The sequence below is a fragment of the Pterocles gutturalis genome, unplaced genomic scaffold (assembly GCF_000699245.1).
Source record: "Pterocles gutturalis isolate BGI_N339 unplaced genomic scaffold, ASM69924v1 Scaffold42517, whole genome shotgun sequence".
In the NCBI taxonomy this organism is placed as follows: Eukaryota; Metazoa; Chordata; class Aves; order Pterocliformes; family Pteroclidae; genus Pterocles; species Pterocles gutturalis.
Window position 1 is genome coordinate 1 of NW_010116950.1, and position 15,529 is coordinate 15,529.

The window sequence follows — 15,529 nt, forward strand, 5'->3', positions numbered from 1 at the left end:
GCTGGCTTCTGCTGGGGGCCCGGCATGGGGCTGAGGCGCCCCGGGGGGTCAGCCCATGGCCTTGTGGAGCTGTTGGTGGGCAGCCCGGGCAGGAGCGTGGAGCAGGAGGGGCCTGGCCAGCCGCAGGTGTCGCACCCCTGTGCCCGAAGGATGGCTCCTCAGGCCCTCCCGTGTCTTGCAGAACTTCGAAGCAGCGGTGCGGGAGAATGTCACCATTAACGGGCAGCCCTGGGGGGAGACGTCGGATGAGTCCGAGCTGCAGAGCGGTATGTGTTGGTTTCCATTCATTTCCTGCTGCCTGCTTTTGTTCTGGGTTCTGCGTGTGGTGTTTTTAGTTGGGCGTTTTTTCCCCAGCTATCTGCGGTGGTAGGGATGCTCGTGGAGCAGGTGAAGCCCAACTCCAGCTCAGATGTGCCCGTGTAAAGATCTGAAGTGCTGCACTGCGGGAGCATGGCTCTTGTGGAGCAGTGTTTGTAGATTAAAAGAAGGGTAACCAAGGTGTGTAGGGACCTGTATCCAAGAGAAAAGGGAAGGAGAAAGTGCTTTATCAGAGGGACTGTTGCTTGCTTGATACTTGTGTTAAGATCATTATAGATCTTGAGGCTCAAGTTCCAGCTATCACTAGTATGGTGCCTAGCTAACTTAAAGGACCTGCTCTTGACTAGTAGAGAAAAGTAGCTTAGAGGCTCCCAAAGTATCTGATAATAACGTGGGAAAAATAAAGGTTTAAGTAAGTTCAATGGCAGCTGTCTTGCTGGCAAGTTTACAGCAAGCTTTCAGAAAGTCGGTATTTCAAAGCTTTTCATTCAAGAGGTTAGGAAAGAGCGTGTGCTATTTCATCATCTCTTATCAGAATAAAGGGAGTATACAACATTTAATGGAATAGGGTAAGGTGATCTATTTTTAAAGCTAGAACACAGCAACAGGATCCAAGCCTGGAGGCTTCCCACCCTCTCTGGGTGGTCAGTTTCTGTGTTTGACTGCCTTAATGGTGAAAACTTTCTTTCCTGTGGCCTGTTAGAATTTCCTGTACTGTAACATATCTGTTGCCTCTCGTCCTTTTGCTGCACACCTCTGAGAAGAGCCTGCTTCTGTCCAGTCTAGAAGCACACTTCAGGTAGCTGAGGGTAGCAGTTAAATTACCCCCTAGCCTTCTCTTTGCCAGGCTAAACAACACCAGCTCCCTCAGCTGCTCCTCATGTACTCCAGGTGACAACTCTCTTGGTGTTCTTCCATTGGAATTACTCCAGTACTCCATGGCACAGTCTCGCAGAACATCAAAGCTTGGATGTTATAGTCTGGGTAGGTGAGAATCCTGTCTGGATTCTTGAGCTCAGAGGGTAGTGTTTAATGGCTCATACTTTTACTTCAGGGCTAATTACAAGCAGAGCTCCTCAGATGTCTATTCTGGGACCTATTCTGTTAAATGTCTTTATCCGTTACCTGGAGGAGGAGATGGAAGGTGCCTTCACCTGGTTTGCTGCTGACATCAACCAGGGTGGCATGCAGTGAATATGCCCAAAGGCAGGCCCATTAAGGGGAACATAAATAGGCTGGACAAACACATCTATGGGAATCTCATTAAATTCAACAAGGACAAAAAGCCCTAAGTCTGTGAAGGAGTAACCCCCTGTAGGAGTATAGGATGAAAAGCACCTGGGGTCCTGGCAAGCTAACCCTGAGCCAGCCTAGTAGATTGTGTTAACAGGAGTGTAGTCAGTAGATCCAAGGAAGTGATTATTTGCCTTTACTTGGCACTTACTAGAGCACATCAGGAGTACTGTGCTTATTTTTGGACTCCCCAGTATGGGGAAATTGTTGATAAGCTGGAGTGAGTTCATCAGAGGATGGCAAGGGGGCTGGAGCACTTGCCCTGTGAGTTGAGACTGAAGGAATTGGGCTTGTTTAGCTCAGAAAATACAAGGCAGCCTTCCAGTACCTATGAGGAGGTTACTGAGAATATGGAGCCAGGCTATTTATTGGGGTGCACAGAGACAAGGGTCATAAATTAAAAGGGGAGGTTCTGACTTGATGTGAGGAAATAATAATTCACTATTAGGATAATGTGAGCATTGGAAAAGGTTGTCCAGAGAGCTCATGTAGTCTCCAGCACTGGAGGCTTCCAAGAACCAACTGGATGAAAGTCTTGAGCAACCTGGTTTGAGCTGGGTGTTGACCCTGCTGTGAGCAGGAGGCTTGAGTCAGGAGAGCCTCCTGAGGGCCCTTCCAGCCTGAGCGATTTTGTGTTATCAAGATTGGCCAAGATCTCTTATTAAGAGAGCCTAGTAGTATGTCTGTTGCTACTATTTAATATACAAATTAAGTAAGTGTTAGTTACATAGTATCTACAATACTTTTATAAGTACTGTCTTTTGAAAAATAGTAGTGGAGATTCTTGGTAGTCTGGTGTCCAAAGAAGATTTCTGTGCAATTCATCTGCTGGACTGTGTTAGTATGAGATGTTCTTTGCCTGTTTGCTTTTTAGAGTTGCATGAAGCCAAAAATACAGATACATTCAACTGGCTGTGGAGAAAGAGCTCCTTGAACTGTTTTTGGTCAGGAAGCTGTAGTTCTAGAATGCTATAACTCCAACTCCTTTGACTACAAAGTCAAAAATGCACTGCTCTCATGATGGACAATGCTGAACTCATTCAGACTCACTTAACTAATTCCTGTTTCTTCAAAAATTCATAAGATGATTTTCTTCACAGGAAAACTATGTCCAGTTGGATGTTGTTTTCAGTAAGTTAGCCTTTGTGTGTACAAGTCTAACTTTATGCCAGCCAAGATACTGTCATCATACAGCTGGCATAAAGCAGGTGTAAGAACTATATTGTGCTTTTTAATTTGACATAAATTTACTCATTTGCCTGTCTCTGATACAGTTTGAATCAACAAGTGATCTGGCATTTTGTGTCTTCGGTCTTTATGTTGACCAGTGGCTCAATTCTTTCCTCTCTGTACTTAAATGAGTTGATTGTGGTCCTAAAACAAACAAACAAAGCAAACCCCCAAACTCTTAAAACATTGGTTTTTGCTTTTCTGAGGTTTACAATCACCTGATTCTGCACAGATTGACCAAGAGAGGGTGCTCAAAATCCATTCTTTACAACTACATTGAAAACGTTGCTTGGATTGCAAGTTGTGCTCAAGATATTAGCAGGGGCAGTGAATTTAAATGCTAAGGAGTTTGCAAAATTAAATTAAAAAAATTAAAAAGCAAGACTATTGTCAGCATTTCAAATGTCCACCAGAGGAGAAAAATTGTAGGAATATGGAGATGGAAGAATATAAAAATATGCAGTACCTTTCAGTTACACACAGTTGGATATAAGATGAAGTGGTTAATTCTATTTACTTCTGTAACTCCTGATTTTTGTAGTTTGTAATGATGGCGTGTGACATCAGGACACTGCAGGCATTTACTAAATTTTGAAACCAGTTTTAAAATACTATCTTAAGCTTTTAAAATTGTTAAGTTTAATTGTAGTCTTGAAGAAGATGAGTACCTGTGATAGCATAGTAGTAGTCAAAACACTTAAGTCAAGAGCTGAAAATAGGTTGTAGGTATTTAGTCTAATCTTTCGATTGGAAAAGCAAGCTATGAAAGTTGGCTTCTACCAGATACAGTCTCTTGGGCCTCAGATGTTGAAAGCAGACATATTTGGGTTTTTTGCCAACTCCATATGACTAGTAATTACAGATGCCTTCAGGATCCAGAGGATTTCCAGGAACTGTGTTTCATTAAGGTGGCATTGTATATTGTCAGAAATTCATAGATGGATTTTAAAATTAAACTGCCTATCTGTGCTCTATATGATATAAAATCAGTTGGGCTTCAAATTACTGTTTGGACAGTTAGTGGTTTTTTAATGCTTGTAAATTACAGAGATGAACCATTTTTTTTGCTGCATCTTGCATTGCTTTTCTTCAATTGAGAAACAAATTATCTCAAAAGTTAACCATTTATTTGTGAGATTTCTTTATAGATTCAGAGTGCATAGGAGAAAAATACATTTTTGGTTTTTCCCCAGATTGTTCCCTGTCTCCCCCATTTTCACTGGCTCCCTTACTTCAAAAGTGACTGGTCAACATCAAGTTGTGCTCCAATTTCTATATCACCTTACAAGGAGATCCAAGACAGATATCTTTAACTTAACTGATAATCATGTACGATTTCTTATTTCAGATCTAAAGCTGAATTTTTCCTTATAGCTTTGTCTCAAATTAAAAAAAAAAAAAAAAAAAAAAAGGTAGGAGAATTCCTACAATAACTTTGTGTGTTTTTAATTTTTAGGTTCCAACATCAAAATTCTTGAAGATCAATTTGATGAACTAATAGTGGAGACAACAACAAAGCGTAAGCAGTGGCCTAGAAAGATACTGATGCATGCTGTCCAGACTATGAAAGCAGAGCAAGAGATGCTGGTGAGTAACCTAAGATTTTCAGAAAACCTTTCCATGTAGTAGCTGCTGACCACATGTAACTTGAAGAAATAAATTGTCAAATGTTGACCTTTGAGATCCTTCCCATAGCTGCTTTTGATTCTTTAGCATATAATGACATTGTTTCTTTGTATTACTTTGTTCTTCAGTAAAATGAGGGTTACTACCAAGTGGTGTGACTATGAGTGAATAGGGCCTGTGGCCGAAGTTCAGCAAGTTACTTAAGCAGATTGCTTCAACATGATGACTCAATTTACAAGCCAGTATACACCTATTTTTCTTGTCAAATCCGGGTTTCTGAAATCCTTTGCTGAAGGCTGGTTGAAGTACTAAATGTTATGATACATAGAGATGTTATCAGGTGCAGTATATGACTTTTAAAAAGATGTTTGTGTTTTCCTAAGCACTTCTGTTGAGCTAATGACTACATTGAGTAAGTACTTTCAATAGAGAAAGAAAAGGAAAAAAGTTATATGGATTAATGAATAGGTGCTGCAATTTCTGTGGTTTTTTGACACTGAATGTAAAGTAATTGCTGGCATTAAACAACTCAGACGTGTCCTTGGCTGCTAAACTTCTTTCCTGCAGTTGTGGTAGGCCTGCCTTTTGCTTACCTGCTGGTCAATTGGGAGTCAGTTTTCTAGGGGAAAGAAAATAAAGGACAAGAGGCAATGGGCACAAATGGAAATGCAGGAAATTCCATTTAACCATTTAAAAATAAAAAAAGACTGTGAGGGTAGTCAAATGCTGGAACACGTTGCCCAGCAAGACTGTGGAGTCTCCATTCTTGGAGATACTCAGAACCTGACTGGATGAGGCCCTGGGAAACCTGCTCTAATTGGCCCTGCTTTCAGTAGGGGGTTGGACTAGACGGTCTTTAGAGGCCTTTTCCAACTTCAGCTATTCTGTGATTCTATGCTAAAGATGGGGATTTTTTTTTTTAGAAAGTTGTTTAAGAGCCTGCATTGCATTTCTGAGGACGAAAATTGACAAAAGTAACTCTCCAGGTTAGCCAGGCATAGATGATTTACATCAAGTAAAAGTGCATGGGTATACATTTGTCTTAAATCTGAGATTTTTTTCTAACATATATTGCCTTTTGTGATCTCTCTGTTTTGTCAATATACCAGATATGTAAAACAAACAAAAAAATTAACCAGAATAAAATGTGCTATTGCAGATTTAACAAGACCATTTAAGCTTTGTGCAAAAGGAAAACTATGTTCTACCTGAGTTCCACAGTGGATTAGTTACTTAGAATGCCTCTCATGCTACCTTTTTTCTGTTTCTGACCTCTTCAAATTTTACGCCACCACAAGTAGATGATTATTTTAATTAGAAGGGTCTGCAAAATAGAGAAAGCTTTTAGTTTATCTCTGTAAATGAAGTGGCTTTTTTCCCCTCTTGGCTACTTCTGGAAAGGTGCTAGTGGTTTCTCTGCTTTTGGTTGAGGAATTTTTATGTTGTGTTTTGACCATAGCTACTCCTGTGATGCATGTTTTCCAAGGCATAAAGAGCAGCTGTGAAGATGCGGTAGTTAACCGCAGTTTATCTGGAGAGAAGCACTCGTTTAGTGGGGTGATCTCCCTATAATTGCCAAAGCAAGAGATCATCCTGTAGGTTTTCTGTCAGTACATTCTCTTATGTTTGAAGATAGTGCAAGTAATGTTTGTTCTCCTGCTTGGAGCTGTTACTGTAAACTTGATAAGAAGGATGTGTGAACTGTGAAAATTTACAGTGGTAAAACTGCAGGGAGGAATAATTAACTTTCCCTCTACTTGCCCCTCAACCTTCTTCAACCAAAGACAGCTTCTGAAGTGGAGAAAATTGCTAACTTGCAGATGATATAACTTACATTCCCATGTCTTTGCTTTGTTTCCTTCTTCCCTGGTAGTTACTTCTAATTCCACCTTTAACTAAATATTAGTTGTATTCATTATTATTAGTTAACTTCATGTCACAATTGACTGAGGTCAAGTCACAAGACTCACAGTAGGACTAAAGAGCCTCATCTGTGAAGGGGAGTGTTCTCATTCATGCATAAGTAATTGCAGGGCTAGAATGTAGTAGTTTAAATGGTTTTCTTTTTCTTAGCTTTTTGTCTTAATATACCCTTTATTGGAGTTTGCTCCTCTGTTTTTGTGAATGGCTCCTTAGAAGCCAGAGCAGCTCTTTTTTCTCAGTTGTGCAGCAGGTGGCAATGCTTCTTTTAAAATGCCTGGATTTCAGTTTAGTTCTCATGCTTTAATGATCAGAATTCTGCAAACTAAAGCAGATTTTGGAGTAACTGAATATCTAATACTTTCTTTATCTAAATAGTTGCACCACCATCTACTTGTATTAGTCTTTCTCCGTTGTTCTGACTGCTGTGTGTATATTAGATATCTATTAAACCAAGAGGGTATTTCAGAATTTTTCTTTTTTTGAATATGCAGAAACTCTACCAGCCTCTTGTAACACCAGAAGAGATAAGAGCCCAGCCTTCTCAAGGTAAAGATTTCATGGGGAGGGCAACTGTACTGAGGAAAACACTGCCTACCTTACTGACTAGCTGTAAATGTTTAAGAAGCTTTCTTTAAACTTGTTTAAAGTTATTGACTGTTTAAATAATTAACTAAAATAGCTAGAAGTTTGTCATAACTGAATGTGTTGCTGCATCAGTTTGTTGTACCCGTTTATCTTCTTCTAAGCACTGTCTGCTGTTAGGCACTGTACTTAAAGGCAAAAGCTGGCTGCTGTGCAGGTACTGGGTAGAGATTGTCACCGAACTACCCTCAATAGGTTTTCTTACTTCTTTCATTCACCGCTGGTGGAGGCCAGATGGGGAACTAGATGGATCACTGACATTATACTTTGGCTGTTCTTGTGTTCCTTTTACATGAATACTAGAAATGCTTCAGTCCCCCTTCCTAGTTGGTCAGTTTCTTCAGGGAATTGAAAGCAGTTGTGTAGTACTCAATGATGGCAGTGTTGACTCTCCTAACTTGCAAAGTAGGCATCAAATTTTATCCTGCCTGTGTCATTTGTAAGGGTTGATGACAGAACAAAACCGCAAACAATGTCATAAGTTTGCTTCACGCTTTTGAAAGATTCCTTATACAACCTCCTTGCAACAACATGGTGTATTTTGCAGTTAGTGATTGGGATGTGCTTTTTTGAGGCTGGCTGTAAGAAATTGAAAGTTTTGTCATGCCTGTTCTTAAGTATTGAAATATGACAGAATTTACCAATGCTGTTCTAACTTGAAAAGCATGGTTACAGAACCCTCACTGTGGATTACTGCACATGGTGTAAAGCTGGTGTAATAGTCAGTGGTGTTAAAGTTTGAGAAGCTGAGCTTAATCTTCCAGTTCTCACCCTGCTGATCTGACTTCACTCTAGGCATCATTTCCTCTTTGTAAACAGGAGACTTTGCTTCCAGAAATGCCAGCCTGTGCAGCAAAGCAGCTAACAGGAGCAGTGAAGAGTGTCACTTCATATCTGGGTTTCTTTTGGTTTCTAGTGCCCGGATCTGTGTTTTTCTGATGTGAATTAACTACTTCTTGTAAGTTAGTAACAGCTTGCACTGTGGTATTGCCTTCTTAGGTTTGGTAACAGCAAAGTCCTAGCCAAGATAGCATAGAGTTTGTGCTGAATTTTAGTATTATGTAGTCTTTGGGAAGTTTATGTATCCCAGTTTAGCAACTACAGTGGCCAGAAACCAAAAATGCTTAGATTACTCAATACCTTTCGTTTCCTTTTTTCATTTCCCTATGTTTTGGAAAGCTTTGAACACTGAGGAATATAATGCTGTCCATGTCAAGCTGAACTCCTGAAGGCAAATTTCATTTAACTGTGTGTCAGTCTTTCTGTATAACTAGAATAATCCAAGTAGTTATTTTTACTCTTACTTAACTCCTTCCTTGACATTTCATAGGGCCACCAGTCTTCTAATCCCAGTACTCTGAGAATGCTTCATTACGGACATATCCCTTTAGAGAATGTCCATTCATAGGCCTCTGTGGTGTGTTTAGAGAGGCTGCCGTTGGACTGTCTTTCCTTCCAAACTCTGCATGATGGTGCATTTCAGCATCCATGTTCGTACATTTGTGTGTTCCTAAACAGTGTCTGGCAGCACGTTGGGCATGCAGACACACAATTGAAGAAAACAACATCTCTTGCTGCTTACTCCGTTTCAGCAGGGGATCACTGTCACCCTGTGCTAGAATACAGTGATTGACTTAAATTATCTTCATTAGCACTAATGAGGTTGCTGTGTTTAACCCTGAAATGGTTTAGGGGTGTGTGCACCATCTAACCCCCCTGTATCCTACTACAGGCACTGGTGAAACCCTACAGAATAATAATAATAGAGGTGAGGCTGCTTAGTTCCCAGGAGCACACTTGTTTATCTGCTGATGTTAAGTTTTTGTTGATGGCATAGCATTGCAGACAGAATAATGGTAGAGAACATGCAAAACAGTTTTATAATAACTTGAAGAGTTTAACTCTTGAGTAAAGACTTATTATTGCTTGTAAATCAATTGTCAGAGATGTGTATTGTGTTGATGATCTTATGATAGTGCTACTCCAATCAAATATATGCCATTTCTCTTGAGTATTCTGCACCCGCTGCCTGCCTCAGTGTTCCTGAAAGCTTCTTTTTCTTCCTTTTCTTATTAAGCCGGCAGGATTTTTGCAGTTCATGTTGTTTACACTTGGTTCTTTTTTATTTTTGGTGTCAATTCTTGGTAAGTTGAGCCAGGAGAAAAATGTAGCCTTTATTGTAAAAGCTGACTTGTTGGAGTTGCAAGATTTTTTTTTTTTCCCTTGTTAAAATGGGTTCCCTTCATCTCATTTTCTCCACAGTTGTGTTTATTCTCCCTCTTTCGTGCATTTTTATCAAATGTAATATGAACTTGAAAGGTTTTAAAACAGAATTTTTTTTCTTTAGAACTGTTCTCTTCCTTTATATCAAATACTATCTTTGTGTTTCATGTTTCGTTTAAGCTGTAGGTTTCCTGTTGAAGAACTTTGTGGCTTGCTATAGTTGAGACTGCTAGACACTACTGCATTTTGAGTGATAAAGATTAATAACAGTAAGATCAAACATATAAGCTGTCATCCTCAATGCTATGATGGAAGGGATGTGTTGTAGGTTTGAGTTCTATACAGGGACTCAGCTCCTTTTCTGTCCAGTTTCTAAGAAGACGATAGCAAGTATGGGGAGGAGGGGGTTTCATTTCACAAGTTTATTTGGGCCTTATGTTTTTGTGTAGATGCTTACATCACGGATCTGAAGCAGGTGACAGAGATGGCATCCAAACAGATCAGTGGAGCAATGAAGGTGAGATCTCTGTGCACTCCAAGAGGGTATTATTTATTTTCTTGATCTGATAATATGTCACAAAACAGTAGTTCTAACTCATCTTGGGTATAGTTTTGTACAAAAAAGCCTGCGTGTGTACTTTTGAAGCAAGTACATCTTTAGGTTTGGATTGCTGACCTATCTGTAAAGCGTTCCCTCTCACATGGTAGTGATTACCCTGTGGCTATACGAAATATTTTTTACTGAGCTTTTAGGATCTGCAGCATCTGAAAAATAAAACGTCTTTTGAAGACCTGTAGAACTTCATGTAGCACGTGACGTTTATTACTTCGGTACCGGCTTAGACATGGACCGTGGTGTTCCCGTGATACTTACTCAGCTTAGAGATGTAATGAAGGGACATCTACGCTTGGCGTGCTCTCGGTGTGGCTTCTGAGTGCAGACCCTTGTCACTGTTAGGCTGGCAGCTCTGACTTCCCAGCTTTCACCTGCCATGCTAAGGATCATCTCTACAGACACGGAAGCTTTTGTGCCTGTCAGAATGTAACTAACGTATTTCTTTCATTGTAACCATTGCTTTTCCCATGTAACTTGAGATACTTGGGTTTGTTTTTGCAGGCTCTCCCCGTGCTACTAGAAAGAGCAGAAGGTTTTTCTCAAGTGTTAACTCGGCAACCAACCTTGGAACTCTGCAAGCTGCAGCAAGAGGTCTTTGCTGGTTGCAAGGCAAAGGAGGAAAATAATGTCCAAAATTTTTTATCACCAGGAGAAGTTACACCAACAGACGCTAATACCAGTAAAAATCCTTATGTTTTGCTGAAAAGAAAAAAAGCTGTAAGTTCACCAGAAAGAAGACGCTACCCACTTCGACGGAGAAAGATTACTCTCACCGCTTGAATTTCTCATTGAGTATTTGCAGATGGGAAATGCAGTTGTACTCTTGTTCAGGGTGATCAGTCTCTTTTTCTTAAACCTTCATCTCCCCTCTAATTCAGTGCTATACATGGGAGCTTCCTTGTTTGCTTAGTCTTTGATCCTTTAAAATATTTATATTTTTACTCTTACACTGATGGTATATGAAAGCCTATGCATAGCAGTAGCCTCTGATATCCAACAGGTATATTTGCCGATTAACTCTAATTTTTTGCTCTTTTTTTACAGTACTTAGCTTTAGTCCTCGTGCTTCTTGGAGTTGTGCACATGCATTATGTATGTGGGCAGTCTTTTAGTAAACGACTAAGTGCTCATTTACATTAAGCACATCTCTGAAGAGGTTGGAGAATGTCTAGATCTAATGAACCTTCATTTGTTACTGAGTCAGTGGGTATTTTTTAATAAATAAATGAAAAATAAATTCACACTGGAGCATATTGTAAAACCAGATTTGCTATGAGGTTACAGTTTTTAGAAAATCCACACACAAATGTGACACTGGTCCCTGCTATTCCACCTTTTCTGAATTTAGGTCAGCTAGGTTTATTTATAGTCATGTCTGTTTAAACTTGGACTTTTTTGTAATTGTATGTGTTTACTTGCAGTGTGCTCTTCTGAACAAGGATTCAACCATCCACATCTTTTACCATCTGATATTTCATTTCACGTAATCCAATTATGCGGTCTGGGGGTTTCCTCAACAATATTTCTGCACATTACAGGATCTTGACTTGGGTCATTTGTGCATTTCTGATGTTTGACCAAACTTTAAAGATCAGTATAGGCTACCAGTAACTGGTATTCAGTTGAGCTAGCTTCCCTTTTTTTTTTTTTTTTTTTTCTTTACACATTAGTACCTAGACGATTGCACAGTAGTACTAAATTGAGCATTGTGCCTTAACCATTCATAACTTTTTCTGGTTGATTGCATGTGCTTGCAGTAAATACTCATGTCTAACGTAACGTATTTATCACAGTAAATGGAGGGGTTTTTTAAGAAACTATATTAATGAAATGTGCTGTGGTAAGGAGATACGTCCAACATGTCTAAAAGACTGAAAATTTTCAAGAAAACATGGCAGATTTTAGCATAATTTGTTTTGTAAAGGTGAGCATCTATAGTGAAACTTTGCATATTTAATCATATGTAAATATTTGTTTCCTGTCACTCTTGTATATACAAATGTGTGTTTTTATACAAATTAAATTAAATCAGTTAAGAAGGATAAAAGTTTCAAATAATGTTGTCAGTTCCAATCCTGGAATAGATGGTGACTGAACAGTGAGTTTACTTCAGAAAACATCTGTGTTAAATTTTGGCTCAAGTAACTGAAGCAGTTGCATTTTACTGCCTTTGAACTCACAACTGTTATTAATCTCAGGGCTACAAAGCATCTAATGTAAGAGAGGACAGGATATGAGAGGGACTGGAGCGGCGAAGCTGTGGAACATGTGACTGGGACAGTTTTTCACACAGCAACTTGCTATTCCAACTGCTTTGAGTACGTGTGCTTGCTGCAGGGTTGAAAATCCCCACCTTGGCTTCCTTCAACGAGAACACAGATACTCTTTAATCTGAGTGTTCCTAGACTAAACTGAGCTCTGCAAGATTTAGCACGCCTACCATGGTAATATTTTAACATCTTCTATGTTAATAGGAAGATTCCCTGCTGTTCTCTCCAAATAATGATACATAAGTACAGAAAATAGTCAGGAATAAGCACATCTCTTTGAAGAGGCCTCATCTAAAATGGCCAAAGTAGGACAAATGCTGTAAAATATAAGGAGGAAGAGCACTGGGGATTAAGACTTAATAAGTGAATTGATTAATTCACCCTACAGTGCATGTTAGTGTTAGGAGATTGCAAGGTGGGCGGTCTGCATGGGACTTGAAGGAAGTGGGAATGGATGCCCTGAGCTAGGGCAGTCAGGCTTGTTCCATCCCCCTTGTTTCGGCTGCAGCTGGGTGGGAAAAGAAAAATGCATCTGAAAACACTGGCCAAATACACGCTGTAAGGAAGGATAAAGAAAACAGTAAAGATTCCAAGTGTAGCATATAAGCTATGAATTAACAAATCTCTGGTAACCATTTTTTGCCAAGCAGCAGTGGAAGGTGTAAATGCAAGTTCTGTGATGAGCTAAACTCAACAAATGAATGTTCATCTGTTTTTCAGATTATTATTAAAGTTAAAAGTTGCAAATTATTAAATTAAAATTAAATTATTGTTTTTCAGATGATTATTACAAGTTGGAAGTTATATTTGCAGCTAGCAGTGCCTGGGATCTATTCTTCCCACTGGCAGAAATATATAAAATCATTTTTTTCCCATTCCAGTAGTCTTGTCCTTCAGTTAACTTTTCATAGAAATCAGCAGTGTTGTGCAAGACAAGTGTCTAATCGGGCTTCTACTGAAATGTCACAACATCCAAACTTCTTATTTTTGACTTGGGACGAATTGGTATTGCATCAAGAAATGTCTGGTAGTTTTTCTTTATATAGCCTTTGAATTTTGTAAGACAGCTCAATGGTGATGGATGCTTGGGAACATTTCGAACCAGGGTTTACATTTCTTGGCTTTTTGGGGTGAGATGGAACATTTTGCAGTTTGTTAGTGTGTACTGTCAGCAGCGTGCTTATCGCTCATGAGGATGGGCCATCCCTACCCAAGAAAAACTTGCAAATGGGAGCAATATCCACGCACACCTTTGCTGGGTGTAGTTTTTGAATAAAGGGGATTATGAACAGCGTGCAGGGAAGCTTCTCTTCCAGGAGTCTTCAGGTGGACCCCGATGTCTGAAAGCTTGGGCGCGCTGGTGCTCTGAAACCCAGTTCTGGTGTGTGCTGTTCTTCAGAAGAGCTGCATTGTGCTCAGCTGCATTCAGCGATTCTGGTCTGTGTGTGCGTGGGCTGCTTCAGTGCAGACAAAAATCACTGGTAAACTGCCCTTATAAAATGTAAACTCAGCTGACTAGACTGCTTTCTGGGCTTGCTTTCTCTCCTGCATAGAACAGCTCTGCCTTTACTGCTGCGTTACCTGGAATTACTGTGTAGGCATTTCTACAGATGTACCAGAGATAGCTTTAATACTAAGCAGAAACTTGTTCCCACAAACAAATCTTGACTTTTTGTTTCCTTTGCCTCTTTGAACAAGAGCAGGCTGTACTCACGCTCAAGGGGACTGTCCCGTGACTTGTCCCATACTTGTGGGATGCTGGAAGCCTCACTCTACAGCTGCCAGGAGCTATTCAATAAAGTAGATATTTATTCAGTACTAATAAATTCTTGGTAAGCTGCTCAGGACCCGATGCTGTTAGATTGCCTGCTTGTGCAGTTGCCATGAAGGGCAGCATTGCTCCTGGAAAAGCACGAGAGCTTTGTGTGGGGACGGTTCAGAGTCTCTGTAGAAAGGGGGCTTTTTTTCCTGCAAATCACTCTGAAGGGCTCTCAAGGTATTTTTTTCTGTGTAGTTCATAGATTTTATTGCAAGAGAATATACCTGTTCTCTGAGCTTATGAAAATACTGGCTTCTAGTCCTGTTTATTTCAACTGTGTTTAACCTGCAAAGGCAGCAAGGAGCCCAGTGCTCTCTTTTTAAGCAACTGTCCCAACTAAGTCTCCACTCGTGCCTGGATTTTTACTCTATTTCTTTAACTGCATGATGTGTAGTTAATGCAAGATTGGACTGTTTCAAAGGAGTGGTCAGGAGCAATTCACCCTCTAATTTCTTACCTTCCAGGAGATGCTGGCTTGGACCCCCTCAGCTGGAGAATGGCACTGAACCCACCCCTCTTGCCGCCTCCTTGAGTACTGCATTGGTGAGCATCCTGGTGTCGGCACACTGATGATGGAGGAAGGGAGAAGCAAGACTGCTTTTAAAACTAGTGGGCTGTGAGATGCTCGGGAGACCCAGTGCAGTCTGGGGACAGAGGGCAGGTCAAGGCACTTTGGTGAGGGGACCCTTCTGGGTTGCGGATCCCTGTGGCTCTTTGGGGAAGGCTCATAGGTACTCAGTCCTCCAGGGTTGGAGGAGCACTAAGAAAGTGGAAAAGCAAAGATGTGGGTAGCCTGGCAGATGGAGACAAAGCTGCTTTGAAGTAGAACAGCTGGGGAGAAGACCTCCCACCAGGGAAGTCCTGCTCAGGTTTTTTGGTAATGCTGATGGTCCCAGAGCCTACCAGGACACCCGTGGCAGAGCGCAGACTTCGCTATGACTCTGGGGCTTCTGGGCAGCGCAGTTCTCTCACCTTCAGCACGAACTGTGAGCCAGCTCTTCCTGAAAGGATAGTCTATATTTATGCAGTTTGCAAACTTTGTAACCTCATCTTCATCTAAGCTGGGTGACTCAAGCTTCTGGGGAAACCAGAAAAATAGAGAAGTATCCCAGTTACTAAGATTACCGGGGCTTTATGACCGACTGCCCTGCAGGTTGGGTGCACTTAACCCTCCTTGCATCGCTGCGTGTGAGTTGAGCACAGCCAGGAGTGTACATTAGGTACCAAATACAGCTACGGATGTGCTGAGGTACCTGTCGGTGCAAATACCTTCCCTTCCTTCAGAGCAGAGGGCAAAGGTAGCGGTTCAATTAAAATGTTTGGAGGGATAAAAGAAACATTATTCTGTCTGTCAAAATATACTCGACAGAATAGTTGAACAGAGATTTTTGTCAGCGATTTTTGTGCTTTCAGCAGTGCCTGGCTTCGCCTTTACAAGAAACCCGTGGCATTTCCTTATTATTTAAAGGAACAGGGTGAGTAGCGAAAGTGAAAACAGCTTTATCCCAGTACTGGGGCCGCGTCCTCCCGGCAAAGCCGGCTGTCACCGCTCCGGCGCTCCCGCCGCCT

General features: G+C 40.7%; 1 protein-coding gene across 1 annotated transcript; it reads left to right on the forward strand.

The window, feature by feature from the left end:
* The first annotated feature begins 55 nt into the window (after positions 1-55).
* NSL1 (NSL1, MIS12 kinetochore complex component) lies at positions 56-10,651 on the forward strand. Its single transcript, XM_010075654.1, has 5 exons — positions 56-266; positions 4,298-4,428; positions 6,882-6,936; positions 9,705-9,772; positions 10,373-10,651. Exons 1-5 carry the CDS (start codon positions 56-58, stop codon positions 10,649-10,651), a joined length of 744 nt encoding a protein of 247 aa, XP_010073956.1.
* The last annotated feature ends 4,878 nt before the right edge of the window (positions 10,652-15,529 follow it).

Excerpts from the sequence above, each read along its gene's own strand:
- NSL1 (XM_010075654.1), top strand. The coding sequence starts at position 56 with ATGGCCTTGTGGAGCTGTTGGTGGGCAGCCCGGGCAGGAGCGTGGAGC. Across the intron at positions 6,937-9,704 it reads AAGAGCCCAGCCTTCTCAAG|ATGCTTACATCACGGATCTG; the intron begins GTAAAGATTTCA and ends GTTTTTGTGTAG. Across the intron at positions 9,773-10,372 it reads AGATCAGTGGAGCAATGAAG|GCTCTCCCCGTGCTACTAGA; the intron begins GTGAGATCTCTG and ends TTGTTTTTGCAG.